The sequence below is a fragment of the Lepidochelys olivacea genome (genome assembly GCF_965140295.1).
Source record: "Lepidochelys olivacea isolate rLepOli2 genome assembly, chromosome: 11".
NCBI classification, from domain to species: Eukaryota; Metazoa; Chordata; order Testudines; family Cheloniidae; genus Lepidochelys; species Lepidochelys olivacea.
Genome location: NC_140421.1, coordinates 58,795,263 through 58,810,680, shown reverse-complemented (window position 1 = coordinate 58,810,680; position 15,418 = coordinate 58,795,263). Strand labels below are relative to the sequence as shown.

The 15,418-nt window shown below is 44.3% G+C and overlaps 1 protein-coding gene across 1 annotated transcript in view; it reads left to right on the top strand.

Moving 5' to 3' along the window:
• The window catches only part of FTCDNL1 (formiminotransferase cyclodeaminase N-terminal like), a gene marked incomplete at both ends in the record, with an annotated part of 44,592 nt that extends 33,166 nt beyond the window's left edge, over nt 1-11,426 (top strand). The window contains 2 exon segments of the mRNA XM_084642869.1: nt 10,946-11,188; nt 11,191-11,426. Coding sequence (XP_084498995.1) covers nt 10,946-11,188; nt 11,191-11,426 — 479 coding nt within the window.
• Between the last annotated feature and the right edge of the window lie 3,992 nt (nt 11,427-15,418).

The window sequence follows — 15,418 nt, the reverse complement described above, 5'->3', positions numbered from 1 at the left end:
TCAAGTGGCAAGTTGGGAGAGCACTCCCAAACTCCTGTAGAGCTTGATCCTGCTCCGGCTGAAATCAGTGGGGGAAAAAATGTAGAAATGTATAAGCATGGTCAGACTTTCTGTCTTGTTTCAAGAGCTCAAAACCCAGCACTGCAATGAACTGAGTTGGAAAGGCATCATGGGCATTGCTGGGCACATGACCATGCCACCTATCCTATATTGCTTCTGAAATTCCATCCCTAGAATTGCCACAATATATAACTTCTGTGATTATCTAGGGCAGTGGACATCCTTTCAGAGTTCATCAGCCTGATACAGATTTATCAAACTCACGCTTGTGTGATGACCTAGAAACTCTACCTGAGGAAAGCCTTTCACAATTCTTGCTTACAGAATGTATTGTAGAGCTCTGAGCACATGCATGCAGGTCAGGACTAGAGCAGGATGAAGAATACCTGTTTGGGTTTGCTGGCAACTCTGAAAAATTTTAAAGCCTAGTTTCTGGTCAAACTAAAACATTTTTTTCTTAAATTGGCAAATTGAAAAGTTGCGGGGTGGGGAGTTCATGTTGGGTCAAACCAAACATGTTTTGAGAATTTTTATATTTTAAATTTTTTTAAATACAAATTTGAAGGAAATTTCAAAAGGCTTTATTTTAAAATGTCATGAACAATTCAGTGAAACCACCCCAAATTTGCAAAATCTGCCTTTCCCCATCCCCAACAATTTCCCCCCCAGCTCTAGTCAGAACAGAAGGGGCACCAGGGTTGTTCCCAGAGCTCAGAACTAGCAGGTTTGGCTTTACTTTTGCCTCCCAAGTTTTACTTTTGAATTTGGCAGCTGAACAAATTCCAAAATCTGTTTCATTTGAGCTCTGCCTACATGCTGGGCTAACGCACTGTCTCGGGATGTAGGTTCTAAAGCACAGACGTACTGTACATTAATTAATCCAAGTAGACCCTGCTGGTTCACGCTAAATGTTCCCTACTGCGCTTTATCATAGTTTGAAATGCTATATGAAACAGAACTAACTAGCTAAAGCATAGTAGGGAACATTTAGCACACACCAACGGGTTCTACACGGACTAATTAACGTGCAACGCATTAGTGGGCTTTTGTAATCATACCCCTGTTACGATACACATTACCCCTACGGGCTAGGCAAACAGTTGGGTCCGAGTCAAGTAACATCACGTGAGATGCAGGAGCATACAGCAGACCATGTTCACCTGAAGCTGTGCTTGAAAACCAGAACTACATCCATTTCATCTACTTTGGGGCATCACACCAAAGTTTTGCTCTGCTGTGCTTCAAATCCGTCTGGTTCCGCTCACTTGCATGCCAGTACCTAGTGTGTTTCCAGCTCATTTTTGTTCTTTAGAGAGTTGATCACAGAACAAACTGACTAGTTTGCTTTTTAGCCAGAGGGAGAGAGGAAAGAGCTCAGTGCTGTTTTGTGGGGTTTTATTTTTGTTCAGGCTGACAGTGAAGCAGTAAGATTAATCTCCATACTAACGTCCCAATGCTGGCAGGATGCTACGCCTAAATGACTGCCAAAAACCCACACGCAGCAGGAAGATGACAGGGTGGATATTTTCCATCCACCCAAATCCTGGCTCCCCCAAAACCCTGCTGAGCAGCTGCTCCACAGGCCATCCATGATAGGAGCCAGCACAGGGATCGGGGAGTGTGGTCTGCATATCTTTGCAAACGTGCCATGGACCCTTCCTCTGTCTCATCTCTCCCCAGCCTACAGATTATTCACTTGTGATTCTAGCAAGAAATAACTCCTATTGGAATCCAGTCACTGACACGCTTTAATGTTCTAGCTCAGCTGTCTTTTTGTCAAGCGGATGCCCTTCAAAAACCACTGGTGCAGTGATCACCTGCGTGTGTGTGCACTGCAGACAAGTCAAATTTTGGTATATATGGCCATAGCCAGATCTAATGTGATCAAACCCTCCAAAATGTCCCTTACAATGCTGCCAAATACTTTTCATTCTGGAGCACGCAAAGTTGCTATTTCACTGTGGGCTTCTCCACAGCGTCCCAGGTGTATGGTGGCCTATTGGGGATTCAGTCCGTTACTTAGGGTTTAATCTAGATTTCTTGAACCAAAGTTCCCTGATGCATAAGGCCTGTGCATGCAACCAGCTGGGTGTCCCTGCCCACTTACTACCAATTTATTTAATTTGAAAAACATCCTGGGAAAATAAGGAGAACCATTACTGAGTTATCTACTCCCCTCCAGATAAAATAAAGCTCTTTGTATACTTCTGGGGGAAAAGTGTACTCTCAGCGCCTTTGACTTTATTGAGAATGACAGTGTTTGGATCCTGTTTAAGAAAAGTTATGATATGTGAGTAATTTTCTGAGAGAAGAATACATGTTTTTCTTCTATGATCACTGCTTTTTATTTTTCTAATGGACTTTTCACCATTGTTTTGTCTGACTACATTTTAATTTTTGTTGCTCCAGACATGAGCCTGCCACAAGCATCTTTAAACCAAACATTAATATCATAGTTCAGTCATTTCTGCCAGTGCCCAAACACAAATATTGCATTTGTGTGTGTGTGTGTGTGGGGGGGGGAATACACATCAGATCTTAATTAAGTGCATTTGTTTAAGCACAGAGAAAACAATCTGGCATAAAGAGTTTACATCACTATCCATTAACTGCAGAGTTCTTTGTGGTGTCACCAGCTGCACCATACACGATTCAGAATTTCTAAAAAAACAGCAAAATTGTCAGACTTTGAGCTTTGCATATTTCCCTGATACATAAGTAGAGCAGGGAGAGAGATTTGTAATGAATAGAATTTGGCCTTGTTTGTTGTTTGCAGATTGGTCATAACCAGGCTGATTGTTTTGGGCTGCATTTGAATCTAGGATAGGGCACTGGATTGGGCATTGGGAGAGCTGGCTTCTGATAGCCTTGACCACTGACCTCTGGGTAACCTTTGGCAGGACAATTAAATTCTCTGTGTGCCTCTTTCTTCTCCCACCATTAGTCTGTTTAGATTGACAGTGCTTTGGGTCAGGGACTATCCTGTATGTGTGTACTGCTCCTAGAACAGTGAGGCCCCCATCTCGTTGGGATCTCTAAGCATGACTGTAGTACAAACAAATCATTCAAACTTTATGCGGGGGGGAAATGCAGTCCTTGGATTGCTCATGAATTGTTGAAAGCAACCATTAATGTGATTCTTCAGGCTGTGACAGCTCACCTTAGTCCCATGGCAATGTTTCTGTTTCCTTTTTGAATGACAGATACATATATAAAGTGGACTGAACCTTTGCGTAAATATTAACATAAATATTTGAGATCTTTGCTTCTTGCAAACAAAAATTCACTCCTAGAGATTGAGGTAAACAAGAAAGATCCCAAATGCCATCAGTGGTTTGAGCATTGGCCTGTTAAACCCAGGGTTGTGAGTTCAATCCTTGAGGGGGCCATTTAGGGATCTGGGGCAAAAATTGGTCCTGCTTTGAGCAGGGGGTTGAACTAGATGACCTCCTGAGGTCTCTTCCAACCCTGATATTCTATGAAAGTGAATTCCATTACCTTTAGAGGAGTTAGGCCAGATACACTTTAGTGCAACTGAGGCTGATCTATGCCTAAAAATTGTATCGATCTAGCTATGTCACTTAGGGCGATGAAAAATTTTGCATCCTGTATGATGTAGTTAGGCCAATGTAACCTCCACCATGGACAAAGCTAGGTCACCAGAAGAATTCTTCCGGTGACCTAGCTACCACCTTTCAGAGAGGTGGGTTACCTACATCGATGGGAAAACCCCTTCTGTCAATATAGGAAGCATCTACACTGTAGTGGCATAGCTGGAATGCCGTAGAGCAGAATTAGGCCTACTGTGGGCTAAATGCCTCAGGGAACTGGCATTGGCTAAATGCCTCAGGGTTGCTCAGGGAATGCTTGGGGAAAAATTCTGGGTAATCCAAGCACCAGAACAAGCACTGTAAATATCAACTAAACATAGTCAGGATCTACACATGTGCCATTCAGGCATATAGTGCCTGGTCATTCGGACAAGTAAAGTAAATGCCAAGGATGTTTGTTGCATGATATTTGAAAATTGCAGTAAATGTGAAGTGGAACAAAATAAAATTCTAGCCTGCTGCAAAAGTTGAAAAGAAGGGAGTGGAACAGAGGTGTCAGTGGATGAATGCAAACTTATTCATCATGTTAAAAGCCATTTTTAGGGTATTTACAATTTTTGCTTTAAATTAGTATGCTATTTTTAATTTGTTGAATTGGTGCTTCATTATTTTGTAATCTACTTAACCAGCAAAATGCATCTGAATGATCTTGTTTGTAGTGAAGTCTTACATTTTTGTTTTGTTTTTTACACTCAATTTTAGCAAGGTTGCTTGAGGCACAAGGGGCTTAAATGGGAGGCATGGTCATCAGGGGTTCCCAGGTCCTACACGGTATCTAAAATCACATGCTGTGTGACACACAAATTGCCCTTATCCAAAGTCACACACAGTGACTCTTGATGTGATCTGAGAATAGGCGCAAGTAGGATCTTGCATTCTAGTCCTGTGCTGTAATATACACTGAAGTACAAGTGTGCGTATGGTGGGATGATAGGGAAAACTAAAATGTTAGGTTCACCTGATAGTAGTCTTATTTTTCCCATGGATGGTGCTTTGCTCTCATTATCAGGTGTGATACAAGTTTGGAGACAACCTGAAGATTCTTAGTCCCTGCTGGTCCAGGGAACATCAGGAAGAAGATGCTCTCCTATTGCTTGGGGCAAAGAAAGATGTATATATGGGTTAGTTTCCATATCCCTTAGCAGATATCTGATTGTGCCCTGGTCTACACTATGAGCTTAGGTCAAATTTAGCAGTGTTAGATCGATTTTAATCCTGCACCCGTCCACACAACAAAGCCATTTTTGTCAACTTAATGGGCTCTAAAAGTGATTTCTGTACTCCTCACCAAAGAGGGGATTAGTGCTGAAATTGAGATTGCCAGGTCGTTTGGGTTACTGTGGACGCAATTCGACAGTATTGGCCCCTGGGAGCTATCCCAGAGTGCACCATTGTGACTGCTCTGGCCAGCACTTTCAACTCAGATGCACTAGCCAGGTACACAGGAAAAGCACCGCAAACTTTTGAATTTCATTTCCTGTTTGGCCAGCATGGCAAGCTCATCAGCAGAGGTGACCATGCAGTCCCAGAATAGCAAAAGAGCTCCAGCATGGACCGAAAGGGAGGTACTGGATCTGATCGCCGTATGGGGAGGCGAATCCATGCTATCAGAACTCCTTTCCAAAAGACGAAACGCCGAAATATTTGAAAAAATCTCCAAGGGCATGAAGGACAAAGGCTATCACAGGGACCTGCAGCAGTGCCGCATGAAACTTAAGGAGCTGAGGCAAGGCTACCAAAAAACCAAAGTCAAACGCCCAGTCGGGGTCAGAGCCCCAGACATGCTGCCTCTATGATGAGCTGCATACCATTCTAGGGGGTGCCCCTACCACTGCCCCACCCCTGTACGTGGACTCCTGCAAGGGACTCTCACACAAGAGGGATAAGGAGTTTGGGGACACAGAAGATGATAGCGCACACCAGGCAAGCGGTGAAACCATTCTCACTGACAGCCAGGAGCTGTTTATCACCCTTGAGACAGTACCCTCCCATCCCAGGCTCCCAGACCTTTAAGGCAGAGAAGGCACCTCTGGTAAATGTACCTTTTGTAAATAGAAAAGGAGTACTTGTGGCACCTTAGAGACTAACCAATTTATTTGAGCATGAGCTTTCGTGAGCTACAGCTCACTTCATCGGATGCATAATACACAGTTTAAAAACAAGTGTGTTTAATGATTGATTTGCCCTGAAGACTTGGGATGCATTCGCAGCCAGTATAGCTACTGGAAAAATCTGTTTAATGTGTCTGGGATGGAGCGGAAATCCTCCAGGGACATAGCAATGAAGCTGTCCTGGAGGTACTCCCAAAGCCTTCGCAAAAGGTTTCTGGGGAGGGCAGCCTTACTGCATCCTCCATGGTAGGACACTGTACCACGGCCGGCCAGTAGCACCTAGTCTGGAATCATTGCATAAGAGCATGGCAGCATGTGGTCTCGGTGTTTGCTAGCATTCAAGCAACATCCATTCTTAATCTCTCTGTGTTATCCTCAGAGTGATATCATTCATGGTCACCTGGTTGAAATAGGGGAATTTTATTAAGGGAACATTCAGAGGTGGCCGTTCCTGTTGGGCTGTTTACCTGTGGCTGAAAAGAAATCCTCCCTGCAGTTAGCCATGTGGTGGGGGGAGGGGTGAAGCAATCATCCCAGAGAATTGGGTGTGGGGGTTTAGTTGGGTTTGTGCTGCATGTTAACCCGAAAACATCAGCCCTTCTTTTAAATGGCCAATGTGTCTTTTTCAATTTTACACTCCCTTTTTTCCTCCTGCAGCTGCAAATGTTTCAATGCTGCCACTAGCATCTCTGTCCCAGAGGCTAGCACAGATAAGAAGGCGAAAAAAACGCACTCGTGATGAAATGTTCTCTGAGCTCATGCAGTCCACCCAAACTGAAAGAACCCAGCAGAATGCTTGTAGGCAGACAATGGCAGAGTCCAGGAAAGCACAAAATGAACCTGAGGAGAGGTGGCGGGATCAAGAGGAAAGGTGGCAGCAGCATGAGAGGAGGCAGGGTACAATGCTGAGGCTACTGGAGGATCAAACTGATATGCTCCAGCATATGGTTGAGGTGCAGGAAAGGCACAGACCGCCACTGCAGTCCCTGTGTAACCAACCACCCTCCTCCCCAAGTTCCATAGCCTCCTCACCCAGATGCCCAAGAACGTGGGGCAGGGGAGGGGCTCCAGGCACCCAACCTCTCCACCCCAGAGGACTGCCCAAGCAACAGAAGGCTGGCATTCAACAAGTTTTGAAGTGCAGTGTGGCCTTGTCCCGACCCCTCCCAGGCTTCCTTGGCAGTTATCCCCCTATTTGTGTGATGAATTAATAAAGAATGCATGAATTTGAAACAATGACTTTATTGCCTCTGCAAGTGGTGATTGAGTGGGGGAGGGGAGTGTGGTTGGCTTACAGGGAAGTAGAGTGAACCAAGGGGGTGGGTTTTCATCAAGGAGAAACAAACCGAACTGTCACACCGTAGCCTGGTCACCCATGTGTAATGATGCTGGTTCTGGTGGGACCCAACTGAGAGTGCCAATTCAGGACAAATTGCTTAAAGCAGGGCAGTTACAGCCCAAGGTTGGGGTTTTTCCACCTCTAAGGCAAACCAAACCAGCCAGACAAAGAACACTTTGGTTTTACCCCACTGGCTAACCCCAAGTCACACAAGCAATTCTCTTAGACTCTCCAGTTTCCCAGTATCACCACCAGTGCCACTTGTTATAGGGACAGATTGTTATGAAAACCAATACCCCAGTAAAAGAAAAAAGGTTCTCTCGATCCCAAAGGACCAAGCCTCAGACCCAGGTCAGTATACAAGTTAGGTCTTACCCACAAATCACGCTGTTGCCAATCCTTTAGAATCTAAAGCTTTATTCATAAAAGGAAGAAGATATAGATGAGAGTTAGAATTGGTTAAATGGAATCAATTACATACAGTAATGGCAAAGTTCTTGGTTCAGGCTTGCAGCAGTGATAGAATAAACTGCAGGTTCAAATCAAGTCTCTGTTGAACATTCACATCTGGGATGGGTCTTTCAGTCCTTGGTTCAAAGCTTCAGTGTAGCCAAGTTCCTCCAGAGGTATGAAGCAGGATTGAACACAAGATGGAGGAGCTGCAGCAGCTTTTTATATTCTCTTGCCATGTGGTCTTTCTTTCTTTGTTTTAAAGACAAGCTGTCCCTCACATGGCTTAGAAAAACCTCAGAGTTCTGTCCATAGGCATGTCCCTGCATACCTTGCTGAGTCACAAGATGTGTCTGCCTTCTCTCAATGGGCCATCAAGCAGGCTAGGCAGAGCTGAGACCAACTTGTCTCGGTTTCACCCAAAAGCATAGCATAAGTTTGAAATACAGACAGTATAGAGCCAATATGCATAACTTTAACTGCAAAAATTATACACACATATAGACAGCATAATCATAACCAGCAAACCATAACCTTGTCTGAGACACCTTATTTGACCCCCTTTATACAAGATTTGGTGCCACTACAGGATCTTGGTTGCAACCATGTTCTATATGGTCCCAGTTCAAGTCAATAATGTGACACCATGAAACTGATTTTCAAAGCTTCTCCAATGTGCAGCGCACCCTGCAGTGCTCTTCTAACTGCCCTGGTGTCTGGCTGCACGAAATCAGTGGCCAGGGGATTTGCTTCAACTTCCTACCCCACCATAAACATCTCCCCCTTACTCTCTCAGATATTGTGGAGCACACAGCAAGCAATAATAACAATGGGAATATTGGTTTCGCTGAGGTCTAACTGAGTCAGTAAACTGCACCAGCATGCTTTTAAACATCCAAATGCACATTCTACCACCATTCTGCACTTGCTCAGCCTATAGTTGAACAGCTCCTGACTACTGTCCAGGGTTCCTGTGTACGGCTTCATGAGCCATGGCATTAAGGAGTAGGCTGAGTCCCCAAGGATAATTATAGGCATTTCAACATCCCCAACGGTTATTTTCTGGTCTGGAAAGTAAATCCCTTGCTGCAGCTGTTCATACAGACCAGAGTTCCTGAAGATGCGAGCGTCATGTACCTTTCCCAACCATCCCACGTTGATGTTGGTGAAACATCCCTTGTGATCCGCCAGTGCTTGCGGCACCATTGAAAAGTACCACTTTCGGTTTATATACTGGCTACCTTGGTGGTCTGGTCCCAAGATAGGGATATGCTTTCCGTCTATCGCCCCACCACAGTTAGGGAATCCCATTGCAGCAAAGCCATCCACTATGACCTGCACATTTCCCAGAGTCACTAACCTTGATAGCAGCAGCTCAATGATTGCATTGGCTACTTGGATCACAGCAGCCCCCACAGTAGATTTGCCAACTCCAAATTGATTCCTGACAGACCGGTAGCTGTCTGGCATTGCAAGCTTCCAGAGGGCTATTGCCACTCGTTTGTGAACTGTGAGGGCTGCTCTCATCTTGGTATTCCTGCGCTTCAGGGCAGGGGAAAGCAAGTCACAAAGTTCCATGAAAGTGCCCTTATGCATGCGAAAGTTTTGCAGCCACTGGGAATCATCCTAGACCTGCAACACTATGTGGTCCCACCAGTCTGTGCTTGTTTCACGGGCCCAGAATCGGCATTCCATGGCATGAGACTGCCCCATTGCCACCAGGATGGCCAAATTGCCGGGGCCCATGCTTTGAGAAAAGTCTGTGTCCATGTCCTCATCACTCTCGTCACCACGCTGCCATCGCCTCCTTGCCTGCTTTTGCAGGTTCTGGTTCTGCATGATAATGTGTAAGGTGTTTACAATGCTCATAACTGCCTTGGTGATCTGAGCCAGCTCCATGCTTGCCATGGTATGGCGTCTGCAAGAGAGCAGAGTTGCGGGGGAAGCGGTAGTTGGATGACCAGTTTTGCAGACCTACTGCACCGTCTGCTGCCAGGACACAACAGCTGAGTGGGCTGCATGCTTGCCGTGGTATGGCGAGACAAGAGCAGCTGAGCAGAGTTGCAGCAGAAGCGGCCCTGCAAGACCACCAGAAGAGCAGGTGCCAGCAGAAGCAGTGGATGACAACGGTCATATAGAGGACCTGCAAGGTGGATTCATAGCATCAGGAGAGCAGAGTGGCAGCGGAAGTGGTGGATGACGACAACAGTTAGCAGTCCTACTGCACCGTCTGCTGAAAGCAGTATGGCGCCCACACAGAAAACAGGTGTGAAACGATTGTCTGTTGTTGCTTTCACGGAGGGAGGGGCAACTGACAACATGTACCCAAAACCACCCGCGAAAATGTTTTGGCCCCATCAGGCATTGGGAGCTTAACCCAGAATTCCAATGGGTGGCGGAGGCTGTGGGAACTGTGGGATAGCTACCCACAGTGCAACGCTCTGAAAGTCAATGCTAGCCTCGGTACTGTGGACGCACTCCGCCGACTTACTGCGCTTAGTGCATTAGTGTGGGGACACACACAATCGACTGTATAAAATTGCTTTCTAAAAAATCGACTTCTATAAATTTGACCTAATTTCGTAGTGTAGATATACCCTTAAGAATAGGTTGCCTGCTTCTCCAGTCAGTAGTTAAGTATGGCATCCAGAACGACTGTGGGGGATAACACTGGGACCCTGAAACAATATGGGCGCTAAAAGCGCTTGTAGTGGTTGCTGACTAGGGGGACGTGAGGGCCGCCCGTATATTGCCTTTTCAAAGTTGAGAGATTTGGTCAAGAGCTGATCCACGGTTGACATTTTCTCTGTAAGAGCAGTAGCTAAAAAGCATCAACCTACCTCTAACCAGGCAAAATATAAATATATATTCCATTTCTTATCTGAACTAATTTGCTTTCTGCAAGAGTTTGGGATAAATGTTTGGTCCATTGCATTTTGAAAGAAGGCGGGAAATTTAATATTGATTAAATCAACTCTAATCTAATTCATTCATGCAGAATTCCCAGGAGTTAGAGGAGCTGAAATATTCCTTCAGAATGTGGGAGTGATGGGGAAGCATAAAGGTACCTACTCTAGTTTCAGTAAGCCTGTTTCTCTGTACATGCAAAGGGGTTTCTACTTTTGCAGGCATTAGGGTAAGGGAGCAAAACAAAAGAAGTGTTATTGAGCTGAAGAATAAAAGGAAAAGCTTAAGCATAGAATTAAAATTAAGGAGCATAGAATTACAAAGATAAAATGAATTTAAAATAATTGCTAAGGGTGCAAGGTCTGGCCTCAGATGTGCCTGCAGAGTTCTCAGTGAAGTCGGTTGGAATCATTGGGGCACATTCAAGGCCAGAATCTGGCCTCAGATCATTATAAATATGAAAACAGACGCAGAGGCAAAGTCACAGGAATTCGTAAGGAGGATTGTTCTGATGGTTATAAGTGCTGGAGCCAGCACCTATGTGATGAGTTGCAATGTGACTGTAGACACTCAAGACATGGCTACAGGAAAAGATACAGCACGTGCTATCCGAGGCAGCAGTACATGGGGTTTAAAGGGTGTACAGACTATGGCTTTTCCTCAGAGTGGGAAAATTGAAATCGCTTGTAATGTGGAGAGCTTTGAAGATCAAGACAATACAATGACTCTGGGTACGTTTTGTACTGTGTTCTTGGGAAGACTTTTTCTTATGTATCTCCTCAATCTATAGAGGCTCAAATTAAAAAATTGGTCAGCGACTATGGGATAAATACTGCCAGGACAGCCTTAGTTGGATTTACTCCAGAGGAATATAAGCACTATGCCACATATGCATTAAAGAAAGGCATTGGAAAATTCTGGAGGATGAGGGGAAGCATGTTTATGTGATGTCCATTTTACCTCAGCAGTTATGAATCATGGTATGTTGAAATTATGATCCTTACCAATTAAAGAAACCCACATTATTTTGTTTATGCGGGGAGACATAAATGCACATTTGCAAAGTTAGGACCATTTCATGCTTACAAGTGTGTATTGATTCCCCCTGTGATCTGATCAGTGGATGATATTATATACTACCATAGAAAGCCAAAGATGGCTTGTCATACCTGATTCTAGGGGTCTGTTGGTTTTAGTGGGCTGTCTAGTGAACAAATGTCCCACTTCCTTGAGATCCAGGTGTTTGGAGGCCCCCATCTAGCAATAGTTTGACCATCCCTGTGTGCCGACTGTTAGACCTCACATGTCAGTGTTCAAGGCTTCATCGCACTGACAGGGGAAAAATTGCTTGTCTGAAGTGTAGGGAAGTGGGGTCTTGAATGTGAGGGGACAGTGGAAGGAGTTCTTTCTTTTTTTGTCTGGGAAGATAGCAGTGATTAGAGCTGGTCAAAAAATGGGGAAATTTTTCACAAAATATTTTTTTTTCACTCATTTAAAATGTTTGAAATTTGAATGCTTTCTGCCAATTCCAACAGAGGGACTATGAAGCAAAGAGGAGTAACTGTAATGCCTCTTTATATACCTGGGCTTCAGCAGCATTTGAAGGCTGAGAGATGAGTAGCCCTGGGTTGGATTGGAGGCCAGCAGGAGGACCCACTACTTTGGCTTCATGCTGGGCAGTACCAGCACCATATTTGAAGATGCCTCAGTGACAGCCCCACATGCTCTCCTTGCTCCCTGGCTCATCTCAGCAGTGAGAAGAAGGGATAGCAGTACATCCAGACCTCTGACTGACAAACGGGTGACCGTTGGCTAATGTACACAGGCCAGCACCAACCCTCTATGTGTGTAGTGGAGGACTGTCAGCAAAAGGTAGGTCTCTCACAGCTCAACAAAAAGAGGGACTGATTAAGTTTTACCTGATCTGGAAAGCTGACTGGCTGAATGTAGGAGCTTATAATGGTTGGAGTGTAGTTCTCTCTGGACAATTATGCTTTGAATTGATGTTTTCTTCAGGGAAGGAAGTTTTAAAAAGTCAGTTGACCAATCCTGGGCCATGGATGGCTGGGAGAAGAGTCCCTCCAGAGTAAAAGGGGAGACTAGTGACAGGTCCCAAATAGGGGGATGAAACTAAGTGTTGGGAACTTTTTCTTTCTGTTAATTATTAATCTTGGGGGAAGGAAAGTAAAAGTGTGATTTTTGAAATAATAGTGAATTGCAGAAACAATGTCACCCTGTAGGTTAATAGCAAGTACACACTTAGAAACGGGAAAAGCTATTGAATTTGGACTTCTCTATGGCCTCTGGAGCACCATCTCAGCAGCCTCCAACCATCAACGGCAGTGAAATCAGAGACATATCTATGTCCTGGTAAAGGACATGGGATAGGAGGGATGGGTGACACTGTGTTGCAGAGGTTGCTTTTGGTGACCCACAGGGAGAGTAGTCACTGTCTGATTGAAGCTGGAGTTTAGACTTGCACCTGTTTGTCTTTGGTTTAGTTTTAAATAAAATTGATTAAAAGAATTCACTCTTGTTTCTAGGGTTTGACGTTGGTGATCCAGATAGAAGCCAGGCTAGCAAAATCATTTCCCTCAAATGTTTCATCTTCACTGTATTCACCTTTCTCTCCTCCACATTCTGTAAAATGCTGCTGCCAAAATAATCTTTTTTTATTTCTGACCACATCCTCCCCATCCTGATCTGTATCTGAACTTGTCTTCTTTGCAGACTTCACTCACAATACCAGCCTGCTCCCTCATGCGGGCAGCGTCTCAGAGATTTCACTGGGACTCAACGTGGGGCCAGAGGCCCGTTTGTGACGATTGACTGTAAGGTCTTTGAGGGAGGAATTGCGCCTTTTTCAAGAGGTCCTGCTTTATTTCTACCAGCTCTTCAGAACTCTGGCTCCAAGTACCTCACTTTCTGTCATTTAAGTTTTCTACAATTAAGAGATTGTAGCTGACCCATTACTTGCCTATAACAAGACAACACCAAAAGTGAAAGTAAGTGGATGTGGCTGCCTTTCTCATAAATGACCCTTTCCATGTCCAGCTTGTTTTGCTTTGAACATTCCTTATTGAGCAAAGAACATGTGTGGAAATATCTGGATGTTTCTCTCCTGTATGACCACTGCTTTGGCTTGGTCCACTGTACAGGTCACAAACCAGATGAGCAGTTAGCCCTGAAAGAGCAAATTGTCTCACTCAACTAGTGTACTGCAATTTAGGTGCCTTAGTCAGTAGTGCAATGGCCAATGCATGGTTCCAGAACAGAACACAGGTAGTGAGAGCTTCCACAAGAAGTCTCAGCTCAGTGTTTGGGGGGAACCTCACTGAAGGTTGACACTGTCCAGCAATGCCAGTTGACGTCTATTTACATGGAAAAAAACCAGATCTTTCTGGTGCTCGAATGACTTGTCATCTCACTTTCATTATGATGCTCCAGCATGCTCTTGGCAGTGGAAGCCAGTGATTGAAGCAATGCTGAATGGTAGAAGACTTAAGAAAAAAGTGAATTTAAACTATGTAGGTGTTGATCCCACTCCTCTTGGCTACTCAGGTCATTCTGCATATATTGCTAGAGTAGATCAAAATTTGGCTAATAAGTACCTTTCTCTTCTGTAGTGCCTGTCACCTGAGGATCTCAAAACACATTACAAAATAACTATCCCCACTTTCCAAACAGGGAAACTGGAGGCACAGTGAAATTAAATGACTTGCCCCAGTCTACACAGCAAGTCAGTAGCGAAGTTTGGGATAAATTTCCTGATGCCCACTCTCCCTTCGCTATCCTGCCTAATTTTATCAGGTCAGCGTTCACTCTTGCTCCACCATTCATCATTGCTTAGATAGCAAACAAAACTGAAATTTTGTAAGTCTATTGTTTCCAGCAAGCTTTTTTTTTTGTATATACCATGTATTTTATATGTACCCACACACATCAGTTTCCTTTGGGTTGAAGTAAGACAGAAAACACAGCTGGAACTGAATAATGTTTTGTTTTATGATCATATGCTTAGAATGCAAAAGGGGAAAGGACTTCAACGTAAATTAGGTTAAACAAAATTAAAATGTTAAAAAAAAAAAGGCTTGATACACAGTAATTGGTTTCCACTGTCTCGGAAGTGGAGTCAGTGGTCAACAAAGGACCAGTATAATGGAGGTCTGTAAGAAATTTATCATTCCCTCTGGCTGAGCAAAACCAGACTTTATATGTTGTTTTGTTTGGTATAAATACACTTGTTTTACTATTTACTTTGCCGGGGGGTGGGGGGGGACGTTACAAAGTTTTCATAGTACGCTGGCAGTGTATGTACTAAATCCCTGCTTTTGTGAGACATTCTGGACCTAGTCTTTATGTGCTGTTCACAAAACACTGTAGATGGGTAAGCTTATGTGACAACTTCAAGTCTCATTCTGATCATTCGGGCCCTGATCCTGCAAGGAGCTCTGTGCAAGTAGGCCACATATTTCCACAGAGTCCCACTGACTTCATGTGGGGGCAGGGTTCCACTTGTGCAGAGTTCCTTGCAGGGTTCTAAGGGCCTAGGCCAAATCACTGTCACTTAAATGTTGCAGGTAACAGTAGGGAAGAAAAGTTTCTTATTTAAAGTAAGTCTGTGTTTAACTTTGAACACCAAAGTGTGGGATTGCAGTAAACCTTACAGTGGCTGGGCTACAGCACATAGCAGGTGATATGGAGATGCAAGTTCAGCATCCATTGAACTCAGTGGAGTTGCACACGCTTATTCCCAAGGGTGAGGTCCTTGCCCCATTGTAGTCAATGGGAGTTTGCTTCTGACTTCAATGGGACCAGAATTTCAACTGTTATGTGCAATTGTCTATGATGCTGATAAATTGTACTATTCTTAAGAGTTTCTGTTTACTTTCCCATTTGAGTGGCTGGCTCTCTCTGACTCACTTCTTTAATGTTAATGC